Below are 24,926 nucleotides of genomic sequence, written 5' to 3'. Positions count from 1 at the left end.
TTTAATTTTTGGGAAGTTAAATAAATCTTGTTTTTTTTTATTCGACTGTTATGTCATTAAATTAAACTTTCTAATACACTTATTGAAAGCTTATTGTTTGTAAAACTAAGAACAAAGTAATAAATATAGTTACTTTCTAACAGAACTTTCTAAGTTGTTCCTTTACATTTATTCTACAGGTGCGAGTTTTGCGGAAGCTTTGGGCATGTGTACGATTACTCAACCATCTAAAAAGCGCATCATCAATTCTCCTAATACAAGTACAGCAAAAGTGATCAAAACAGAACAACCGACTACTACCAATAACAAAAATGTAGCAGTGAAGAGTGAACAAAGCGACGATTTGCAGGTAATTAATATTATTAGTAAAGTGGCAGGACTGTTGAAAGGCGTTCCTATAAATAATACTCGTCATCATTTTTCAGACGCCATCGTTATTATCGTCAAACGTAAAGTTACAACCGTTAAACGTAGACTTGGCATCCACGCTTCCAGAAATTAGTCCCAATTATAAACCACTGCCATACGTTAATCAGAAGGAAGATAAATATCGCAAAGAGGAAGACAGATCCCTCACGGATGTCATGTACGTTAAAAATCAAAGGTAAGTGTATTCTACTAAAGTCCTCTTACAGCAATACGTGTACGAATAAACGTAATAGTAATTTCTAATAATTATCTCCATTTCACAGAACGAAAGTGTATTCCGGAAACAAATCCGGTTACACGACTGTACCGACTTTATTCGAGATCTGTACGAGAGTGTTAATAGAAAACATTGATGGTAAGTTTAATTGACCAGTAGAAAATAATGAACGCTTCAAATGAAAAATAAATGATTGTTTAACAACGTTTCGTATCCACTTTAGCACTTGAATTCACGGGTGGTGTGCCTTATGACATAATAAAACCCGTCTTGGAACGTGCAACAGCGGATCAGTTATTTATGTTGGAGCATTACAATCCTTATTTGATCGAAGACACAGACGAGCTCTGGCAATATCACTGCAATCGGGAATTCCGGAATAAGCAAAGGGAAGAAATGGAAACGTGGCGCGAAATGTACATGGTAAGTAGATCTGCGAGAGGAGTTAATTGACATCGTTTATTTAACATCATTTTTATATTCTGTGTTATTCTGTTGTAACAGAGATGCCTGGACGAGAGGGAAGCAAAACTGAAGACGCTGACTGCTAACATAAAGCAGTCGATAGACAAATCTCTTCCAGTGAGGTCTACCAAACTCGCATACGTTGACAACGTCGTTAAACCACCAAGAAATATTCTTAAGAAGCAAGCTAAATACGGTACCGCAAATTCTGTGCCGCACACAGCATCTAGTTTAAAAAAGAAATTGATCAGCGGCGGTGGACCCACGGCTGCTACGAATATTTCCGTTCCGGCACCCGTACAGATATCCCGCGCGAAACCAAGTAAGTAATTGGTCTTACTTTCGATGAGAACAACATCTGAAGATTAATCACCTAACAATATTATGTTATTTTTTTTACAGTGAAGAAGACGAAGGCGCCGCTGATGGCGAAAGCTCTACAGCTCATAAAAGGACGATATAAGCGGTAGTTCATCTAAGGTCTCTCAGTCTTCAACAATCTAGGTAACTCATGTATTATTATATAGCGGGTCTTAGTTGTACTATGTATAAATTTTATATATAAAAATTTACATTTCGGATTATGTTGTGTGGTATGACTTGCGCACGTCGTCCTTGGCAATCTGGGATTCGCCAAATCGATAATGCCATGATCGTTTCGTGCATTCTCGTCTACTGCGAATTAGACTTAGTTACAAAAATTCTTTTAGTAGGACACAAATGCCTAGGGTTTCACGATGACCGAGAAAATTAAAGACATTAGAGGTTTTTTTCGCGTAAATATTTTCATACTAAATTCACGAACAGAGATTATTCGAATACGAAATATGTAGAAAATGAAAACGAAATATTTGACAAAATTATGTAGACATTTTACTCACGAGATTTGCTTTCTGTTTACACGAGCTCTTATTTACGTTCCCTAAACCGACGTAATTACGGCATTTAGTATAAAAGAAATATTCACACAGGAATGCAGAACTGTGTACGTAATGAATATGACCCATTTTTTGCTGTGATTCACTAATTTTTTTAGATTACAATTGTACATACTTAATTTAACATTTTTTGCACGACTTAGAATTATATACACTTCGTTCAATGTTGAAAAGAAAATTCAATAATGTATGATCAATGACGAACTAAATTTCAATATTGTACATTGATATTTTTATATATATACCTTGATTTGAACGACTAAAACTAACGCGATTGAGGATTCTACAAAAATTCTTGTTACTTCGTTTGATGAGGCATGCGTTCATACAGAATTGTATTTGTTGCGATCATATTTAGTACGAATTATACATATGTATACCATTTATAGGTTTTCTAATTACATAATAATAATTGCATATTATTTATACGATTCATATTAAATTCCGATTATAGATCTTTTTAAGGGGCAGATTCCGGACCAATAAAATTACGATTACAGGAATACTTTTTGGTATTTATGTAATATTTTTGTGCCTTCAAGTACATCATTGAAAAGAAAAAAGGGAAATCTTTAGTTAACTAACATCGAAGGCATAACTTCGACTTACGATTTATTTTTATTTTACTAAAGATCAGCACATTTTGACACCGTGACCAGAAGCCAGATTTTAATTTCTTCTTTTCGAAGAAGTAATGTTATATGTTGCATTGCTTTCGCCAGGATCATCGGTGAAACAGTAAAAAATGTGACTTTACTCGAATCTCGAAAAGTCACGATTACTCCGGCTCTAGTCCCTTAAATTGACCAGGTAGTGGATTTTATTAAATTTTGGTGTGCATGTGACGAAATTCATGAGTATTGTTTTCTAATCTGAAATAATGCAAAAAATTTTGTGACGAATGAGTTCTTCCTCTATTAAATTACGACTTTGCTAAGAACAAATTGAAAGACTTCGTCGAATGTGCTTGCCACTTTTCAAACATATATCGAACACGTAGGCAATGCTCTCGTTGTGACTGGGTAGAAGTTTTAAGCAAATGAATCAATAGTCTGGCCGACTTTTTGATTTTTATATTATATACAATTGCTTTAATCCTTTTTAAACCTATGTTGTCTGTGAAATGAATTGTTCATCACTGATATATTTTTATTCATATAACGTCGTATATTTAATACACCAGGATTAAGGTAATATATTTATGATTTATTTATGAGTAAATAGTTCGATTTCTTGTAAAATTTTGATAGGAAATGTATTTTTAAGTATCAATCGACAGGTTTATCAATTTTCGGATACCGTAAATCCATAATCTAAAACCAGTAAATTGTAAGTTAAATAAACAGTAATATATTTACATTATAAGTAGCATGTAACATACTTTTTAAGTTAGCGTACTTAAATGATATCAGTGAACTATTTGGTAGACATTTTTAAACGTTTAATTGTATATTTTTTTCGTGGTACAGTTTTAAAACCTTCTGTAATAGAATTGATTGTAATATAATTTTTACAATTAGAGAATCTGGTTTGATCGAAATGAATTCAATAAAATTATCATAAAATAAATTCTTATTTATTGAAGTAAATTTCCATAACGCCGCATCAGGCGATTGTAATATTAATCAAATATTACAAGGGGGCATGAATAAATAATATTCCATTCGAGTGGCTTAAACATTTTTTCGCAGGCCGGGCTACGAGAATATCAAACACGGATCGTAATAATTACATTATCCGTTCCACTGGAAAATCACGTGAGCGATCATTAAGTACATGGTTATCGTCATGGTACTTGTCAGCATAATTGGAAAGCCCACTCTGAAAACGTACGCATTCACCATTATTTGTCAAATTGATTAAATTATCATAACGCGAAGAATGAATTAGCGACGGAGCTCTTGTGAAAATGAACTTAATTCATTCGCTATTTATTATTCGGTACGAATTCGAAATTTCATTCGGAAAATAATATGTCGCGCCTGATATAACAACGGGCCGGTTAGTAGTTATTTCATCGAGTTTAATTATTTACAGCTGCCGCTCGTAAATAAAAGCCAATAGAATATAAGATAAAATTTAATGTAAATCGTATTAATGTACGAACGTACATTTAAAAGGGAAATTAAATTTCATTTAACGATAATCATATACAACGAATATCGAAATGAGCTGTCCGACGCCTCGTATTAAATGAGGAGGCAAATACTCATAGCAGATTTTACTTACTTGAAAAATTCCATAAAAGTGAATTTGTATCCATGTTGCTCGGCAACTCCTACGCAGACTACGTTAGCGGTAGCTCCAATCAGAGTTCCATTTCCTGCAAATATACCCATCCATTCAACTACATAAATCATAACGGTATCGATTCCTATTGATCGTACATTCTTCTGACGACACGATCGACGATTTTGGGTGATTCGACGTAATTATTTTTACAATGTAAAAAAGATGTCCGGCGTGAAAATTCTTACCTCCCATGCAGGCGCCGAAGGCTAACGCCCATACCAAAGGCTGCAGGGGTAATTTGAGCTCGCGATTTTGCGCCAGACCAGTGACGATCCTTATCATCATCGTCGACAGTGGCACGTTGTCGACGAATGCGCTCGCAACCGCCGATACCCAAAGCAGCAATAAAATAGCTACTGCCAATCGGGACTCCTCGTTCACGGATAGAATAATCATCTCCGTTTGTTTCCCTATCCAAGCCATTAAACCTAAACGCGACAAAGCCTGCACACAAGACATAAACGCTCGTACTGTTAATTGAAAGCAATGGTACAATGATTTGTGAGAATTTGGTGACTTGTACCTCCATGAGAATGAACAACGACGCGAAGAATAATAAAGTGCTCCATTCCACGCGTGCCATGAGGCCATCCAGATCTTCGCTGTCCGCTAAAATTAATAATAAAAGAACACCGATCAACGCGGTCCACCCTAGCGACAAATTTAGATTCGGGATGCTGTGTAAAAAGAACAATGTGATAACGAAGATCAACGTGAACCCAGACTTCACTAGCAACCATTTGTCCCGAATAGGATACTGTAACAAAATTAGTAAAATCCTCCTTCAGTACAATACTCTCCTAATTATTTGACGTTTATTCACCTTTTCTTGCAGTTCTTCGAGCGTGGTCTTGTACGTTTCAAGCGCCACGCTGCCGGTCAATAGCTTCTTCTTCAACTGGGAAAGTAGTCGTTGTACCTTTTTTAACAACGTTTCTCGGACCACGTTTTCATCCTTACTGTAACTCGACAAACTAGCTGCGGCTCTTTGCCAGATAGCAATTTCATGCCTCAGTTCCTGAAGAGAAGAAGCGATGAAACTGATACAAGTTTAATCGAAGTATAACGTAAAGGAAATGGAAATAGGATACCTGTACATCTTGTGGTTCGGCGAATTTCAGACCAGCCATATCGCGGAAGATGAATCGCAGCTGCGCGAACACTACGAACACTACAAGTATTACACCGATGCTCATATGTATCGTGAACGTACTAAAATCGATGCCCTAAACGGTAAATCAATATGTTAATATATGATAGGGATACGAATAAAGCATGTGTAGAAGAGAACGGTCCAGTATTTACACTATTAATAACATCGCGGTTCGATGCGATGATCACGTTCGGTGGATCGCCTATCGGCGTGAGGGTGCCACCGATGTTAGAATAAACGACCATCGCCGTTAGTATCGGTACAGGATTTATTTCCATCACCTCGCACAATCTTATCGTTACCGGTGTCATCAGCAACACCGTCGTGACGTTATCCAAGAAAGAAGAAATGAATGTCGTAAAGAAGCAGAGTGTTCCTACGAGTGGCCATATCTTTCCCCCAGTGATCTGAAAAAGTGCAAACATTTAATATTAGACATATTTGAATTTTGATTAAGGAATTATTACCTTGTAAGCGTATACTGCTAGCCAGTCGAATATCCCTGTCTCGGCGACCACGGCAACGAGTATCATCATCGAGAACAATAACATTAATGTGTCGATATCTATCCACGATATCAATTCACCCATACTTGGTCTCTGAACAAAAAACTTATGTTACTGAGAAACTCATATTTCCTTTCCTGTTCGCATCACAATTTCTGATTACTGCTTTTTTTCAACTCGGTGAGATTTTACTATATGTGATTTTATCGTATTGTTAAATTACCTCGTGTAAAGCAGCTAATATTGCAATGGACATAGTCGAGGCTAACATAGCAGCTAAAGTCCTATGGACGACCTGAAATTATTGATTAATTTATATCGTGTATAAATTATAATACTTTCGAAGGATCAGTTACCTCGAATATTATTAATAAATATAATCCGAGTAAAACTACGGCAGCGTACGCTATACCATCGGCCTTGTCTATAGATGATAAATCGTAACTGATAGAAACAGCGAAACTGGACTCTAGATTAGTTTTTAAGTTAATCGATATTTCGCCTTCTTCTATCGTTCTGCAAAATGGATAATAATCATATTAGAAGATCGTAGGATCCGTGAAATGAATAATTCTGTAATTACTCGTACGTTTTGTTAATATTTGACAATGGGAAAACTTTCTGATGCCTCTGTCCAGGGAAAATGTCCATCAGGTTCTCCGGAAGTATTGGTAAAATCCATACATCGCTCATATTCTGCATATGAAGTATCGAACGTTCAACTGTTACCTTGAAAATCAAATTCTCTCACGTTAAATGTTTTACCTTCATTTCGCCGGGCTCGAACAAAAACTGATTGGTATTATTTGTTTCGTTAACTATTAGTTCCAACCATATCATCAAATAGCTCTCGGACACATTTGCATAATCTGTTAATGATTTTACTGGCGGAAGTAACGAACCCTCCAGCGTTATACTAACTTGCCTACTACGAACATCACCGTACAATTTATAATCTAGAAGAAATCTCGAGTCATTGATTTGCAAATACTATACGTATTAAAAGTTGACAAAAGAGTGATACTTTTTATTTGTCCCTTGGGAATTGAGATTTGATGCATCGACTCGACCCTTTCATTGTTCAGCATCAGCACTAACTATAATAGAAAAACAAATATCCAGTTATTGTCCCTTTTAGTCAAGTACAGAAAAATAAACTTACAGTGAAAGTTAGCCAGCAGCAACACAATATAATTAATTTGGTATAACGATAAAGCGCGCTCTGTTTCGTTTCGGAAGTTTCCGTAATATCTTCATCGCATAATTTATTTTCGATTCTAAAATGACATCAAATGAAATTTATATCCAATGAACGAAATAATAGTTAATTATGACGTACCGTGGATATGGCTGTGTCTCAAGGGACATGTTTACTACCAGGCAGTCTTTCTTCATTCCATCTGTAGACCTGTGAAGTGAATTAATAAATGTTACAAGTGAATGTGAGAGGAACGTGTTAAATGCAAAAGGTACCAACATTCCTTCTCCAGAATGGACACGATCATATTCCCTTCGAAAGACTGCCAAGCTGGGATCCAAACGTATCGCTTCTGGTAGTTGACTCCAAACGCGAAGTACTTCTTCCGGGATTTGCCCAAATATTACGGAGCTAGCGATGGACGATGGGGTTGCTATTGTTAAAAAGTTAATGTCACCGTGATACATGTTCTAACGGTAAAAGTTGAATTACAAATACAGTTATAAAACTTAAAACTGTGTATGCGATATATGATAAATGAAACATACAATTGTCTGTACAAATTAATAATTATAATATTGTAATTCTATTATATGTTTTACGTACCTGGTGTCCGAAGGCTGCACCGAGATCCTTTTCTGAAAGAGAGTGGCGTTCGTAATCCAATTTCATCTTCGCTACTATCAGTTCGAGACATCGTGGATCAGCTGTATTGCGAATTAAGAGCCCTGATCATTAAATGCTAACAGTAACAGACAGTGGACGATTTATGGAGAGATTCAAATTAGAAATGGTGAATCATTATTTTGAATTTACACATTTCGTAACCATCTTATCATACTTCTTTCACGTTTACTGCAGACTAAAGAAAGACTGTTTATCATAAATATTTCAGTGTACACTTTTTAATTATTTTCTAATCAAAGAACAGCTAATTTCAATTTTAACTGTAGAGTAAAAATAATTTTCTTAAATTTTCAAGATTTACTTACAGTAAGGATCTGAGGAATACAGATTTCGATTTATTCAGTCTTCGGTCACGCAATTAGAACATGATCGAGGAACTTTCATGAAATGTGATCCACTTTAATTGGAATTTAATCTACTTGAATGTGAACGAGAAGAGCGAAAATATGGAACTACGATTCGATAGCTGATTCGTGTTCTTATTAGGGGTCATTCCAACGTTTATGTATTTACACGTGTGTATATACTGAGACACATGTATACGCGGATGTTATTTAATACTGTCATACAAAGGTTGTTTTTCCATTTTCAAACGTGAAATCACATGAAATTTTCAAAATTTTACAGATCATAAACCGTATTAAGTGATCGGTTTATCTTGTTGATTGAACCGAGTAAAACAGAGTTCAGTGTCTTAATCGTAAGCGATTCTTAAAAACGAGATAAGAACAGCAACGTTAAGAATTATTCCTAAGTACTGTAAAATACATATTCTCAGGGACACTGGCGAACCACTCTTTACAGTCGTTTCCTTAAGATTCACGCTACTAAAAACACAAGAAAATTCATTGCCCTGTTTATATCATATTTAAGAATTTTGCTAAGAATCTGGCATAAAAATTTCATTACCCGATCCTGGACATTTCGTAAAAATTAAGAGACTGTGGCCTGATTCGTAGCAGAATCGCGTAAGCCGTGTGTTCACCCGCTTGAATCGCACCGTCTATCGTTCCTGGCCAATTACCAGCGTACTCACTCGAGGCAAATAATATCCTTGCAAAGTAGCACGAAATAAAAGTAGTGCATAAAACGAATCGGTAGCAATCCTCTTTGTAACATCACTTAAAGAAGATCGTCGTACCTTTCGTGAGATTTACCCGTGCATTTGACATGATTGTCAATGCTCGTCGGTTTCATAGTGCTCATAGGACAACCCGCCTTTATCTGATCACCGATCAAGGAGGGATCGTATTCTTTGTACGCCGAATATTTGAGAACCTCAGGAGTCTCGTAGCAATCCGTCAACGTATCGAACAACCCCTTTTTGTGTGTCTGCGTGAGATTAGCTTCGGCCAGAAATCCAGCGAACATGAGTTCTTCCATAGACCGATGGTTCGCATCGTACATGATATTCAAATTGCTATTAGAGTCCCACGTGGTCAATATATCTTTCGCGGAATCGCCGAGCGATCGTTTGTAATTGACGTTAAAGAACACATTCTCAGCTGGTGCGAAGAGCGGTTCGCTGTTCGTTAAACATTGAAAGGGAGGTTCGATGGTGATATGATTTTGCAAGGAAGGAGGTATCGCTACGACTACGAATTCGCATCTGTAAATGATTCGTTAGGTCTTGTTTTAATCACTGAGGATAGGATACGTCGTTAAGAACGGGGTACCTAAAACTCTTCTTGCTCGTCGACACATAGGCTCGCTGATCGTTAAATACGATTTTATTAACTGGGTCTACATATCTTATTTCTCCCTGCTGTCTTAAAACGTGTCTCAACAGTTCATGCGTAATCCTAGTCATACCACCCTGCCAGATATACATCGATATTAATCAATTCATCTAAACGGTCTTGACACATTGCTGACCGGTCACGAGTTAACTCGGGTTTTCGTGGCTAAGCGTTGGTGACCGATCACGAGTAAACTCGTGATAAGCTTTTTTCCACATCTTTATTGTTTTCACGGCGCACTGTTGGAAATATTGTAGTGTAATTATTTGGTCTGTATACCTCAAGTTGTGTCTCGCCTATAAGACCGGCCAAGTTTCGTTCTTAGTTGTAAAAAAAATTTCAACGATGTCCAAATTCTTCAAAAGGAAAACGGAGCGAAACCGAAATATTAGGAGTTGAATAATATATGTAATTTATTAAAATTTATTTATATTGTTTTACTTCCACATCCGCTTTCAAAACAATAGCCGGGCACATGAGGTAAATTTTCAGAAAAGTTGCCGGTCAGCAATGTGTTAATACACGTATTATTCTATCGCGTACATACATTTAGGAAGTATCGATCGTCATCGCCTGTCATGATTTTTAATCGGTTTAAAAGACCGGATGCATTGTGCAGCATGACGAAGAACCAGAGCGTCGAAACGTCGTTAAGATTTCGCGTAGCTGCAAAGATTTGCAATTACATTTTCTGAGTACTTCGGAGGTCAATGCAGATCATTTACTTTAAGAGAATTTAACGTACCGCATACGTTGCAAATAAACGCCCGGCACAAGGATCGTACATAGGGGATATAAATGATTCTACGCAGGAACTGTTCGACGCTTATCTCGGCAAGGTGCTCCGCTTCCTCGTGGTGAGTGTAGTAACTGAATCTCGGATTCGAGGCAATTCTTTCGATCTGCAACAGCGAAATGTAACGAACATTCTGCATATATACTAACAAATTCTTTTGTTCATACATTTTATTAATTAATTATATTAGCAAATCAGGCATTTATAAAATGGCAATGACCGTTTGAAGGGAATTGTGAACCTCGGCTCCGTAGAATTTAGGAAAGGTGCGCATCGGTTTACCCTTCGTGTAAAGTATTCTCGTTTTCGATTCATTATACTTTCCTTCTTCGATTTTTATACCTAACATCTTCACTAAGTCGGTCACGTGCCTCTGCATAGAATTAGCATGATAAGCATTGCTGAAGTTGTTCGATAGAACACGACCTCCCGCTTCACCTGACGTCATACATAGATAAAATTGTTTTCTGCATCAGTTTAATTCCGTATAATTTGTGTCATGAAATCGACGTAGAACTTGTGGAATTACTGTTTGCCTCGATGATCAGGACATGCAAGCCAATTTGTTTCTTCAGAATATTATATGCACACGCGAGGCCAGCCAAGCCCGCTCCTACGATGATGACGTCGTAGTCGTTCTCGTCCTCCCGAAAAAAATCATCGTCGTCAAAATCCGCTGCCATAAGTCTTATACTGCAAATCGCCGTTCATTCTCCAATATTTATTCTCTACTTCGTGACGCGATAAAAACTGCCAGGAAGTTAGCTCTTTATGAAATGTATCGAAGTACGATAAATAACGTGACGTCGATTGGAGCGTCAGCATCGGATTTCTCTGTGTCCGTTGTCTTGACAGTTTCATCGAAAGTTGGGAAGACGGCGCCAACTTTCGCGGACGTACGTGTGAATTCCGATACGCAACGGGTCAAAAGTAACGGTGGCCGTCGCCTCGAAGCCAGTCAGTCCCTTGATAATTCAAGCAACTTTTAACTGCAACCTTTATAACTCCCGCGATAGCCACCACCTTCGCCGCCCCCTCGCGCTCCTTCCGGATCGTCCTGGACCGTTACTTTCTTCCGCCCCCTTTACGACTGGTCTACTCTCTCTTTAGGAGCTGTACGTCTTAAATAATTGATCCTAACGTAGTTGCCGGTGTTTTTATAACTGTTTTACCGCCCGCTGTTGCCGCCGTGATATACATTATTTAGCCGCCGGTTTTTAAACTTAAGTCTCCCGGCATGGAGGTGTGAAAACACCGAACAACTATCGGAGATCCGCCTACACCGCTTTGATAAACGTTCACGATCTTTCCCTGACGATTCACCAGTCGTACACAGCGCAGCTCAGCTTCTTTTCAATGACCGAGCAATTAGGTCTCGTCGAAGGGGAAGTCGCGTCAGGGTGGAGTTTCAAAACTTCTGGCTAATGTCTGTTTAGCGTTCTTGCGTGTTTTACGTTCGTTCTTAAAGGAAACTTTTGTAAGATATTTTAGAAAGTCCCTGCCGACAGAATTATTCATAATTTTGAACAATGTATCTATGAGATTCACGAAAAATCGAGGTAGCCGTAGGGGATGCACCGTGGGGATGCAGTTATTCGGCCGCCACTTCCGGGGAAGAATGAACTTCCCGAATGCCGAACGCAGTATCGTTCTCTTCTACAGAAAGCACTTTGACAGAGCCCCACGGGTACATTACCAGGATTGCCGCCACCAATTGAACTTCCCCCGTCACGCCGCGTTGAAGCAGCCACGGGCGAAGCACGGGACTGCCTTATGTCTGCAAACAGAGCGGCCCGGGGCGACGCTCCTCCGCCGCCGTCGCCGCCGCGGCGGCGTTCAAACAGCCGATCGCTCGATTCAGAACGATCAACCAACTTGCAGATTCTCCATTGTTAACGGTATTTGACTTAGCCGCGTGTTGCCCCGCGCGCTGATCTGCATAATAGCCATTAAACCCGGAAGGATTCTAACTTCCATTGCTCCGCCTTCCCTGACTTCGGGATAACTTTCTCAGCCCTGCCTGATTAAGTCTCCCGCGCGTGAAACTTTGGCCCGTTCTTACTTACTTCAAAGAAACTGATTAATCATTCTGATACGGAACTTGGACAAAACCGCTCGCTGAATTGAACGTACTCGTTTGTAACGACGCATTATCGAGCATTAGAAATGAAATTAGTGATCATCGGAAGCATCAGGATTTCGTTTGAACGCTCGGTCGTACGTTGGAACGCGTCGAGGAAGACGAGACCTGGAAAAGCGTAAAATGGATCGAGGCCGAGGTCACGTGACGTCACGGTTTCTCATCAATTTCCAGCGACGGCCGTCGAAGACTCGTTCCAAAACCGGCTACGGATTTCATATTATCGGCACCCACTTTCGACCGGGTCTCCGGGATACTCGGCACCGTAAAGGGCGCCGCTCGTAGTCCCACTTTGCGCGACCAAAATTCCCAGTAAGACGCGAGAGAGGACGTACACAAAGCGCAGCGGAGGGAAAGTAAAGGAAGCGGCGAAGGTGGCGGAGGTTGGACGGTCGGTGTTTCGCGGGGCGAGAGAGGGAGGAATTCGTAATATAGAGGGCCGCTCTACGACTCCGCTGGGAGGAATTCCGGGGTACGTTTTAAATTGCTGCATCCCCAACCTCCTTGTTTATGTATGCTACCGTGTTTCTTATTCTTGTGCGGCAGCGAAGGAGAGCGCGCGCCCGCCCTAACTTTATGTGCACAGTGCCGGCATAAGTATGCAATCTATGCGTTGGTGTGTCTGCCTGCCTGCCCGTACCGTTGTCCGGGTGTTCGTACATGTGAAAGCGAGCCCGGCTCGCGTGCACGCCGCGCCACCCGATCTCGAGGATGTATGAGTGGCCGTGCGCGCACACGCGATCGCGCGCGTACACCCTTTGCGTGGGCTCCGGGTACACTATTGTCCATAAGTTTCCGAACAGTCAACAGATGGAACGAAACTTGGTAAATCGAATTGAACTCAAGAAGTATGAGTTAATATCGAAAGAAAAATTTTTTCAAATCTTTCTGGTTCCATCAGATATGAAACGTCGAGCAAATGTCGTTCTTATAAGAAAAATACGAAATTTCTATTTACAAATTAAATTGTTCAGTAATGCATAGTTTATTTTCTTAATTTTTAAATCGGGTCGGCGGAACTTCAGCATACCTGAGACGAAGCGTCTATTAACTTATGGAAGATAGTGTACACGAACGTGTGTATTGTACGGTGTAACGCGGTCCTACGTTTCCTCGCGCAACCCCGTGCCGTTACACGGCCCACCCTCCGCACGATCCGACCACTGTGCCGTTTTCTCCCGTGGATTCTTTCCCGTCTTCTGGAACCGGGTTCTTTTTCCTTTCGCCTTATTCCCCAACTTCGGCTGCTTCGTACCAACCCCTCGCTGCCTCGGCTGTCCTCCTCCCACTCTCTCTCTTCCGTTCCGCTACCTTCCGGCCTCAATTGCTGTAATCTATGGCCCATGGTGGTGGATTTAACCGTCGAATTGAGCCACGGTGATTTGTACGGCTTATTAATATTGCAACGGTATCAAGGATGGAAGTTGGACACGGGCTTTTCATAGATTTCCAACGACGCGCCGCGCCGGGGGATGATTACACGCACGCCGGAGCCATCCACTGGCAACGTGACTGTAAACCAATTTTTTCTGGCCAACCAATCGTTTCCATGGTTTTTGATTCGCGATAACGTCGCGGAATATTTATAGAGTTTGATAGATAGAGTTTCGTTTTTAGGAAATATTGCAGTCGTCCGCGACGCGTTTCATATAATTGTTCACTGCTTTAAATTGCAACCGATTCGTTTCCGAGTTCTATGTTTCTGAAATAGACATCGAGCCATCACTTTTTCACACAAACTTTTCTGCAAATGTTATCGAAGTAGTAATTGCATTTTGCTCGCAGTGGCGGAGAAACGATAACCGACGGAGCGTATCAATTCGTCGGATAAATATTTATCTGTGTTGTATAGATTTAGGCCTCCTGGGCTTACAAAGATTCCCTCGTTGTTTCGTTCGTGCCGCGTGGTGCTGCGAGTAGCTTATTACTTTCCTTTCATGGCCAGAAATCACGTTCAGAGCCAATAGAATCGTTGCACGCTTAATAGCGAGAATAATCATTGAACAATCTGGTCACGACGATTAGGACGATCATTGTATTATTATTGCGTGCGAAAGACATTTAAACACTGGAATTTAATGTACTTCTTATAATAATAGTATATTAAGTAAAATAGTTTCACTTTGTTTCTCCTTGCATGAAACTAAAATACTTGAAAATAATAGAATATGGTCGACGATTCTAAGATAATAATCTTACGTTTCGTCTTTAAAAAGTAAATTTTTAAATTCAGATTTTAAGGGAGACAAAGTCCAATGATGGACAAATCTCAGGACTTTAATAAGTTCTGAACTTGCGAACAAGTGCGACGAAACTTGGCAAGAATATCGGTCCATTAACGTACTGCATAATGGGAGGTTTCTGCAGGATTTTGGAGATTTTTTTTTCAAGATTTCGAGAAGTGCTTCAAATAAAAATTTTTGGTACTGCTGTCACCTGCAATAATGATCAATTTCGTTCATCGTCAAATGCTTTTTAACGAGTGGAATTAGAAGGAAATGGCATAGGACCGTATTTGTAGCTGACAAATATAGCTACAATCAATTTATAAATTCTTATATCTATCCTGAAAGCTTTTTAACGTTTAGGTATCGTTTTATATTCATTTCTCGTGCTGTTATGGACAGCAAGGAGCGGAGATTCCCGCGAATGTGATCTTCCGTTGACGAAAATGTCACGGAACTCTTTACACGAGTTTTTTTTATTCACGAGCCGGTGAATAAATGAGAAATCGAGCGGGAGGGAACGCCGTGCGTGGAAAAATCGCGGGTGGAAGTATGATAGCCGCGCAAGCCGTTGTCAAGTTTAAATCGAAAACAGTTCCGCGCTGTTTCGATAGCGAAACACGTTGCGCGAATTTTATTTAGAATCTTCCCGTCGTTATACGAGCATTTTTCCAGTCGTAAATCCATCCTCCCTGTACACAGTCATCTTTTTTTATTCGGCTTACAGCTTATCAAAACTTTCGTTTAATAATCGTATTCACGTTCATACAGATCGATCTGCAAATTACAGATTTTCTATTAAATTTCTGATCAATCTAAAGACATTGGGAAAATGTTGTTTCTATTGAACATTGAACATGCAGGTCGTACCCGGCGCTCTCGATTAAGATAGTAAATTCCCGTGAAAATCAAGTATGCGAACATGCAGGCATTTTGTATATTGTGCGGAACTGGTACTTGTATGTTCATATTTCCGTCATACACTTATTCCTTGAAATATTCAGATACCGGCGAGCATCATGCTGAGAATTTTGAAACAACCCCTGGTCTTTTTGTTACACTTTCCTTTCCTTTGGTATTGCATGCATGAATACATAAAGACTACTATAGCAATTATATACTTCTCACGTTTTTCGGCATTGAGAGAAAGAAAGAAACGAGAACGTAGGAAGTTGCATCTATCTAGTTCATGACACTCCCTTAAGAGCCATGAGTTTTAATAATAAAAATAGATCATTCGTTATTTCGATAATGGCAAAAGAAACTCCTCATACTCTTCATTTGCACGTATGAGATTTCTCACATTAACGAATTTCACGATACATTGCCCATACTTGACATTAATTTTTATAATCTTTCTTCTTAATATGAATTTATTAAATTCACTGACAAATCATATTTGACAACGACGGTTCGTTGCGAAACTAATGGATAGCTCGCATGTACCCCCCTCGACGTTTCAACCCTTGTGCGGTATGCGAACATACTATGTCATTGCTTTCTACCGGGTCATCGAATGTGCTTATTACGTTGATTAGAGACGTCATAGCCGCGTAATTCCAGGTTAACTTTCATTTACCCCATTTCGAGCGACCGCAGCGGCCAGCTTCTCTTAATGTAATTATTGCCCTTGAAACAGGGCTCTACAGGCCGCAGCTTGCAATCGACAACTGATGATTATACGTTCCCGATTCCATTTCCTTTTAAAACTGAAAAATGCATCATATTTTCATGGCTGTTCGCTGTTACTAGTATTATTTTTTCTACAGCTTCTTAAGAAGCCCAGTTCTTCAATCGCTTATACGCATACAATAAATATCCTCCCCTATTTTCTTTCATTATAATACTATTATTTCCTTACTTATTCCAAGTTTTTTCCACATAATTGTATCGACGAAGTGCTCTTGATTTTACTATTATCAAGGTGAAATCTTTTGCATATTTGGAACACGCGAAGTAAATAGTACGTGTCGATGATACGACGACGTACTTGGAAAGTCCGAACGAGAAAGAAGGATGAGAAAGAGCAGTAGTGAAATGTGACGAGAACGGTGTGAAACTCGTGAACAGTAAAATCGCATTGTGTCGAACAATGCTTCTCTCTGTCTCTCAATATTTCGTCGATCGAAAAATCCTAAGGTCCCATTTCCACGTATCGACGCTCTTCCTTGAGCCCAGAGGAATGAATTCGGAAGAGCCGGAAGGGCGTAACGTCCACGGCGGATCAGCGACGTTCCGTCGCGTCGTTCCGCTGTCCGAGGAACCCGTTGGAAACGGCATAAGCACCGGCGGAAGAGAACCGTGGAGATCGAGACGCGGTGCGGCGGCAGTAAACCTACTAGGCGTACGTTTTGATGGCAGACAGCGGTAGCGAGCCGCCGGTGGACGAGGGGTCGCGCGGAGGGATCTGGTCGGAGGGAAGGTTTGGATACCTTGTCGAGGATAGGCTGCCGGTGCAAGTAGGTTTAATATTTGATACCGCGGGCTGGTCATCCTGCCGAGGCGATAACACAGGCCCCGCGGGAACCTTCCGCCCAACATCCCTCGGAAAACGACTGCCGCCAAACTCGCAACCATCCCGACCAAACCCTCCCACCGCACCCTATCTTCCTCCTCGCCGCTTTACGTTTCACCACCGCTTCCTCTTCCATCGTACGCGCGGTTCCATCTCATGTGTATCCGCCACCGCCGCTGCCCTGTACCGTCCTGTCCTCTCCTGTACCGTCCCGTCCTCTCGTTTCCTTTTCGTCCTCCCTTCGTTGCGTTCCGACCTGTCTGCCCGCGCGACCACACCGCCGCCACTCTTCTCCCATTACCGCTTCTCCTTTTTACACCGGATCAACGATTGTCCCCCGTTCGACCCACGAACGAACCTCGTTCTTAAGTGTCTCTTCAACGTGCACGTTCCAGGGGGAAACTGTGTACACTTCCCTTTTTCTCCTTGTTTTTGTCTTCCATAGTACCGTTTTTGTCTTCCAACTATTTGTCCGAATCGCTTGAATCGACGTCGTCATTATACGAGATTTCCTTTCTATACATCATTTTTCAGGAATCCTTCAGAAATCGTAACTATCATGAACGTAAAGGAAAACAACTGAAGCTTCAATTAATAAAAAGTCAGATGAGCGTTGAACAACTTTTGTTGAACTCACTACGCTTACTACGTTTGTATATCGTAATCGGATTCTTGGATTTTTATCAGACGGGGGCAGAGAAAGAAAGAAAGGGAATGGCAAAATCAACTTTTGTGTTGGTCAGTTGGATTGAAACCCGGGAGTCAAGAATGGCGTGAAACGGCTTTATTCGTTTATTGGATCGACGAAAGTCCCGGTGCCTTGTGGGAGCAACAGAGGGGATCTGGGTTACGAAGGGTCCATGACACCTTAAAAATTCATTATGAAATAGCTCACACAAATCTGCACTTACTAGGAAGACACGACCGATCAAATGGCAGCACAGCTGATCGTTAAAATGCTCTCGGTCGTCTACTTCCAAGATACACGCGCGTGCCAGTCCCATGATTATTAACGACGTTAAGAAATTTCAAGGCTGAGAATATCGGAAGTAAATAAAATCATCTGAACCGTTTCAATTATTGTATCCTAAAATACGTGCGATTTGCCTACGCGTTCCTCGATTATTTTTGTTCAAATAATCCATGAGACAAACGCCGGCGATTGCTGGGCCGGATAGCAATAGAAATATTGAAGAAGGTATACATGACGTACAGTGGATTATTCATGTAACATTATTTACGCGCAATAGGAAAGACTACTTCTAAATAGTGATGACTCGAAACGAGGCTGGTTGACCACAGCCGAACGGCAACACGGAAAAATCGATTATTCTCTGGAATAATGTATACAGTTTTTTAAAAAAACAACCTGCATTGGATAGGAAATGGACATAGTATGACCGGCGAAATTATTTAGTTACACTATCGGCCGAAACAGTGACGATCCCAGTGAACGTATCTGCATAAAATATTAATTTTGTTTGTCAACACATTTTCAACACTTGTACATATAACTTCAGTGCGACGGTCTTAAATAAGAGTTCTACTGTCACATTGAAATGGCGATACATCTACTTTCGATTGATGAACGATGCAAGATAGCGTAACGATAGAAGTACAACGCGAGGAAGAGCGTTGATTCATAATTTTTAAGATATCGGAGATAAACGGTGGAACGGGAGAACGACGGTGTCGGTGGCAGCGACCTTGGTATTAAGTGCGACCGAGGCCGATCAGTTTACGACGCAGGTACTGATCCAACGGTAGCGGCGTTGGCAGTGGCGACAGCCAAGCGAGAGATTTCGCGGTGGTCGAACAAAAGCACGACGCGAGGGAAGAAAAGTAGGTAGACGACACGAGGCGTCTTCGACGAGACAAGGTTGCGCGGGGCAAGGTTCACCGGAGACTCGGGGGGTGGCTCGGGGTTGGCCGGGTAGGACGTGTATCGCGGGTGGGAGAACGGAAAAGAGGACGCGAAACGGGATCGCGGGGGTCGAAAGAGGAAACGAGGTGGACCAGGGAGGGTGAAACGAGGGAGGGACGGACGAGAGGGTGGTCTTGGTTAGCGACACCCATGCTGAACACGGAAGCGAAGCCAAAGATGGCCGACGAGAATCGCGTCGGAGGCGCAAGCGTAAGGGTGGCAAACCCCGCCTACGCTCGACGTACATACTACCCCTCTGTTCCGGTCGTTCTCTGGCCACCCCGTTGCGAACGACCCCTCCGCTCGGAAGCACGCGCCGCTCCGCGAATCTCTTGGATCATCGGCCACCCCCCGTCCCGACGTTTCCCTCTTCTTCCAACGTTCCCTCCATCCCCCCGGGGAAGAGTTCGTCCACGGAGCACTCTTCGCCGGCCAGTCAGCGCCAAAAAGTGCACAGCTCCAGGACGACATCCGCGCACGTACGCTCGCGCCCGAGCAGCGACGACAGCTCGAAACTGAACGTGAACTGCTTTTTTTTTCGTTTCACCAATCGGTCATCGTGGACGTTCGCCCGGTGGCCGACCACAAGAATCGCCCAACCGTTCGTTCCCGATGTGACGATCCTCGGTCGACGGACCTCGACGAGATCAGCTGCTCCTTGATACTTGGAACCTCGACCGAATTCCTCTCTACCACGTTCCCGACGTGCAGTGCGTATGATCTGGAAATCGAGCGAATCGGTCGGCCGATCGATCGCCGCCATGACTGACACGTAAAGAACGAGACCGTGTGATCAGAGATCCAGCCACCCGTGGTACGCGATAGTGTGCAACATGCGAAGGGATCGACGGTCACCTCGATCGACCGCAGACCAATCGGCGGACTGATCGGTAGTCCGCTCGATGAAACCCAGGATGATGAGTGGTGACTCGTAAACAGAGTGTGATGAGATCGAAATACATTGAAAGCTACTAGATCGACCAAAGTGCTTGCATCCGTGTACGTGAAGGTGATAGTAGTAATCCTAGACTGAGCAACGTGCGGGAGGTACGGACGTTCGTCGTCGGACAGATGCGAACCGCGAACACTGACGCGAAACAAAAGCGCGGCTGCCGCTGGTGGTATCGTTACGTTTGAGGGTGCCGGTTGCCGACCGGTTTCCTCTTGAGCCCGGCAGTTTGGACTTGGCTAGCTGCAGGATGATGTACTCACCGGACAAGATGATGGGGAGCAAGGGGCTCCACGGGGCACCGATTACAGCCCCGGGCTGTTTCCCTTCGGGAAGGTATTCGCCGCCGGCTTATCGAGCCGCACCGGATCCCATGCCGCCACCGCCGCGACGCTGCATGCCCAATCCTACAGTGAGTAATCATTTATCCCGCCTTTTACTCGCATCGTTGCCCTCCGATGCGTAGGAAATCCCATTGATGTCCGATGAAAAGTCTGAAGGTCCTGATGAAAGACCTTTCATAAAAGTGGATCGACTTCTGATAGCTAGATAAGTTTCTGATTATTTGGATCTGATCGTGTTAAGAAAGTAGATGTCAGAGAAAATTGGAAAACAGTCAGTAATAACATTTGCACACGGTCGTTTATTATATCTTAATAATGTGATGCAGGATACGGCTTGAACCGCTTGTAAACGACGGTTGATTCGATTCAACCCAATCGATTATTGCATTTAAAGACCGGATTAAAGTTTCATCGGCATGTGTCGCGCCGAGTCGGTCGATCGGTCTCGTTTCATTATTATTCTGTCACGAGCCGGGCAAGAAATCTGTCGAGTTGGTAACACGTATCAGAGGAGCGCGGGTTAAAGCGCGCGATACATCAGCGCGAAGAACGATGCATTATACATGAAGATCGGTTTGGTCGAAGGAGTTTGATACAGCCGGAATGTAAGGACGCGATAAAAAGAGACATTCGAAGTTGGCGTCATCCATTTTCATTGGCCGCGAGTTTCCCTTGACACATGTATCACACATTCCGTGGATCCCGTCGTTTATCTTGCCGACGCTTAACGCACCCTCCCTGGAACAGTTTCAACTCTTCCTCTGGCCTATCAAGAATCATCGCTGCAATTTTCCTTTCTTTTGGCATAAACTAACGATTTGTATTGAAATTAATAATTCTTGCTCTGTGATAATGTCCAGAATTATTTTTTTAAATGATCTTGAAGACACGGAATGAATCAGGTGAATTAATTTCTACGCCACGAGTCATACAATTGAAAGGTTGTGATCGGATTAAAATGAAACTTGAATTAAATGTTCAGTTCACAATCGTTCGTACATATTTCGTCGATCTTTCTATAAGCAAATAATTATTTTTCCTCGAGCAGCGTTGGTTCAGAGATCCATTGAAGATAAAACGAGCGAATCCAAAAAGAACGCCGAAACTGTTCCTCGTGTACACAAGAAAAAGCTCGCCCTCGGGCATTCGGTCAGCCGTGTCGTTGACGATACTCGTTTCACGGGGTAGCCAACAGCATACAGAAAGCGAAGTAGCCTATCTAAACAAAATCAATCAGAGCTTGATACGTTCCTACTTTTCTTTTCAATTTTATCCATATTACATGACCTCTCCCTGTTTCATAGTATCGAATTCTACGGTTGCACACGAAGTGTACATTTCGCAGGAATTAAAAAAGCGATTAATACAGTATTTATTTTAACGTTCAACTGATTGATAATATCCAAATCAAAAAGGTTCTAATTTACTAAAATTATATTATAGGAATGAAAACCATTTGTGATCAGCGCAGATACATGTTTATTATTTATAGCTGACAATACCGTCGACTTCTCTTATCGATCGATTAAACTGATGAATTATACAATTATTCGTATGCAAAGGAGGATAATAAATTTCGAAGATGCAGAAAAGATTTTATACGAATGTCCCGTACGTCGAACGCTTCGCGATCCAACAATCCCTGTGATCCCTCCGCCGTAGACCCCAACACTCAAGTTTAGTTTATTCATGTGACATAATAGGATAAAAACCGTCTCTGCGAGCCGAATGGATGGATGAGATTACAGTCAGGTTACAGCCAGGTAACGCGAATCCGACGCAATCGTTCCTTTCACTGCGAATTTTGTCGGTCGGTCCTTTCGATACCAATGGCCATCGCGCGTTTTCCACCGCACTGGCTCCTCTTCCGCTACCATCCGATCCGATTCCCGACGACGTTTCAGCTCCGTTTTACGCGCCGGATTCGTCACGGCCGTCGCACCAATATTTAACGAGTCAGTTTCGAGCGAGGAACTCCTTCGACGCGTACACGACTATTTCGACTCTTCGAGGAATCAACACGTTTGAGGCTTCCAAGGGATCATCTTTAGGGAATATCTAGCTGTGTGAAAGATGGACCTGTATCATGTTCTTCCGGTCAGGCTTTGTCACATGCTCTTTGTTCAGTATTTAACTGTCTCAGAAAATATTACATGAAACGAGTATTATTATATATTTAATTTCATTTTTTTTTAAGTCGACGCTTCGTTTTCGTGATTATATGTAAAAGTAATTGACAAATTATTTCAGTTAAACGCGTCTGCTGCGCTTAAAGAATGCATCGGTTCTTAAGCAGAAACATAATAAAATTCTAATTGTCGCTTCATTACTTCTAATAAGCACCTTCTTTTATCTCTTAGTTTTATCTTTAAAGAATTCCAAGGAAATTAATCGTGACAAGCGTTAACGTTATTACGTTAATTGTCCGTAAACATATGAAGCGTGCACATACATCGTGTTAATTATCTAGGATAATTAATAGTTTCCATTACGCGTTCATCGCACCTGGTAATTATTCACGTTTCGATGACCATCGTTTCACACATTTTCCGTATCTTCTGCTTGCTTCCCTCTGTAATATTAATGGAGACGTTTAATAATTAGCGGCGCCGTTTATAGATTATCGGCTCCTTTCGTCTTCACGTGTTTCACGCGTTCACGCGATGAATATTTCCTTTTCGAACATACGACCAATCTTTTCATTCGTCACGTTCTACAATTTTCTATATTAAAGCCACTGAATATTTATCAATTTGTAATATGTACATATGTACGAGTGCCACTGTTCGCTATTCTTTAACTTATATACAATCACTGTAATTTTTTAGCTCATTAATTGTTTCATTATAAAGCAATGTCATTGATTTATAAATTACCTTCTGAGGTGTTGGGACAAACATATACAAAACTTATTACTTCATCATGATGCAACATTCATAAGCCTCCATACTTGGTTAAGCTTTTTACTTTTATAATGAAATTGAATTGAAGGTTCAATTTTAGGATAATCGAAAGAGCACATGAAAAGACAAATCGCGTGTAAAATTGTCGCGAACGAAATGTCGTTGAGAATGCATCGATAAAAGCAAGAAGACACACTCTTGAGGGACTCGATTATTGATTGCCTGGCTACGTTCACCGTGTCATCAGCCATTAACCATTGAAAGTAAACGCTTTCTCTTTCCGACGAGACAGCATCGCAAAACGACGTCGATAGACATTGTATCGGGGAAAACCTATGCACTTTCAATTACGTGATAATTAGATACATATCAATTTTTTATTATAGGTCTTTAATTATTATGAGAACCATTGTAGATCCTTTCTATACTTGAAATTCTAGGGGCTTGAAGAACTGAGGATGATGAACAAAAATTTTAAGAGGAATTATTTAAATGCGATGATGATTGATTTCATAACAATTTTATTATAAATTTATAAAAAGTATAAAACAGAATTATATACAGTCTGTATTATCAATATTTATAAATCGATTCAACAAAGTATCGCTATTCTTTAACTTATATACAATCACTGTAATTTTTTAGCTCATTAATTGTTTCATTATAAAGCAATGTCATTGATTTATAAATTACCTTCTGAGGTGTTGGGACAAACATATACAAAACTTATTACTTCATCATGATGCAACATTCATAAGCCTCCATACTTGGTTAAGCTTTTTACTTTTATAATGAAATTGAATTGAAGGTTCAATTTTAGGATAATCGAAAGAGCACATGAAAAGACAAATCGCGTGTAAAATTGTCGCGAACGAAATGTCGTTGAGAATGCATCGATAAAAGCAAGAAGACACACTCTTGAGGGACTCGATTATTGATTGCCTGGCTACGTTCACCGTGTCATCAGCCATTAACCATTGAAAGTAAACGCTTTCTCTTTCCGACGAGACAGCATCGCAAAACGACGTCGATAGACATTGTATCGGGGAAAACCTATGCACTTTCAATTACGTGATAATTAGATACATATCAATTTTTTATTATAGGTCTTTAATTATTATGAGAACCATTGTAGATCCTTTCTATACTTGAAATTCTAGGGGCTTGAAGAACTGAGGATGATGAACAAAAATTTTAAGAGGAATTATTTAAATGCGATGATGATTGATTTCATAACAATTTTATTATAAATTTATAAAAAGTATAAAACAGAATTATATACAGTCTGTATTATCAATATTTATAAATCGATTCAACAAAGTACTGTGCCAATAAACTCATAACCAATCAGATTATTGTAAATGTTTATTAATATTATAATCAAGCATTCTATTATTCGTTCACGTCGCTTTGTGCTCATATAAAAACAATAAAACATGCAACGCTATTGAATAATCGAAGAACAATAGATTTGACTTGTAATATTCTGACAATAGACACATTTCA

General features: G+C 40.8%; 3 protein-coding genes across 4 annotated transcripts in view; 2 read left to right on the top strand and 1 right to left on the bottom strand.

Annotated features, from left to right (window-relative positions):
- EloA (transcription elongation factor elongin A) overlaps positions 1–1,695 on the top strand; it is a 4,286-nt gene extending 2,591 nt beyond the window's left edge. Inside the window, exons 4-9 of the mRNA XM_018031439.2 lie at positions 180–349; positions 426–604; positions 693–784; positions 870–1,069; positions 1,151–1,433; positions 1,514–1,695. Coding sequence (XP_017886928.1) covers positions 180–349; positions 426–604; positions 693–784; positions 870–1,069; positions 1,151–1,433; positions 1,514–1,581 — 992 coding nt within the window. The 3' untranslated portion in view covers positions 1,582–1,695. The remainder of the gene's footprint in view (positions 1–179; positions 350–425; positions 605–692; positions 785–869; positions 1,070–1,150; positions 1,434–1,513) is intronic.
- Positions 1,696–3,067: 1,372 nt separating this feature from the next.
- LOC108628932 (P protein) lies at positions 3,068–8,016 on the bottom strand. The gene is made up of 17 exons (XM_018031165.2): positions 7,805–8,016; positions 7,478–7,631; positions 7,340–7,408; positions 7,163–7,277; positions 7,025–7,097; positions 6,766–6,956; positions 6,590–6,696; positions 6,357–6,516; positions 6,224–6,295; positions 5,962–6,093; positions 5,647–5,901; positions 5,433–5,567; positions 5,165–5,359; positions 4,865–5,098; positions 4,527–4,785; positions 4,279–4,372; positions 3,068–3,870 (listed from the first exon to the last, which is right to left on the bottom strand). Exons 1-17 carry the CDS (start codon positions 7,893–7,895, stop codon positions 3,783–3,785), a joined length of 2,424 nt encoding a protein of 807 aa, XP_017886654.1. The 5' UTR covers positions 7,896–8,016; the 3' UTR covers positions 3,068–3,782.
- Positions 8,017–19,625: 11,609 nt separating this feature from the next.
- The window catches only part of acj6 (abnormal chemosensory protein 6), a 41,506-nt gene continuing 36,205 nt past the window's right edge, over positions 19,626–24,926 (top strand). Inside the window, exon 1 of one of the 2 annotated variants that reach the window (XM_026816864.1) lies at positions 19,626–20,585. In XM_026816864.1, coding sequence (XP_026672665.1) covers positions 20,424–20,585 — 162 coding nt within the window. In that variant the 5' untranslated portion in view covers positions 19,626–20,423. The remainder of the gene's footprint in view (positions 20,586–24,926) is intronic. The other variant, XM_018031158.2, reaches the window with a different exon arrangement.

Source organism: Ceratina calcarata, unplaced genomic scaffold (genome assembly GCF_001652005.2).
Source record: "Ceratina calcarata isolate Rehan_Ccalc_2016 unplaced genomic scaffold, ASM165200v1 scaffold551.2, whole genome shotgun sequence".
In the NCBI taxonomy this organism is placed as follows: Eukaryota; Metazoa; Arthropoda; class Insecta; order Hymenoptera; family Apidae; genus Ceratina; species Ceratina calcarata.
The sequence above is the reverse complement of the archived record's forward strand: the minus strand, read 5'-3'. Positions and strand labels throughout refer to the sequence as shown.

What these genes read in the sequence shown, in the direction of transcription:
- LOC108628932 (XM_018031165.2), bottom strand. Translation starts at nt 7,895, where the DNA reads ATGTCTCGAACTGATAGTAGCGAAGATGAAATTGGATTACGAACGCCA. An exon ending in GAGACACAGCCATATCCACG is followed by an intron (nt 7,278 to 7,339) that starts GTACGTCATAAT and finishes ATGTCATTTTAG; the next exon opens with AATCGAAAATAAATTATGCG. An exon ending in CCGAACCACAAGATGTACAG is followed by an intron (nt 5,360 to 5,432) that starts GTATCCTATTTC and finishes TCTTCTCTTCAG; the next exon opens with GAACTGAGGCATGAAATTGC.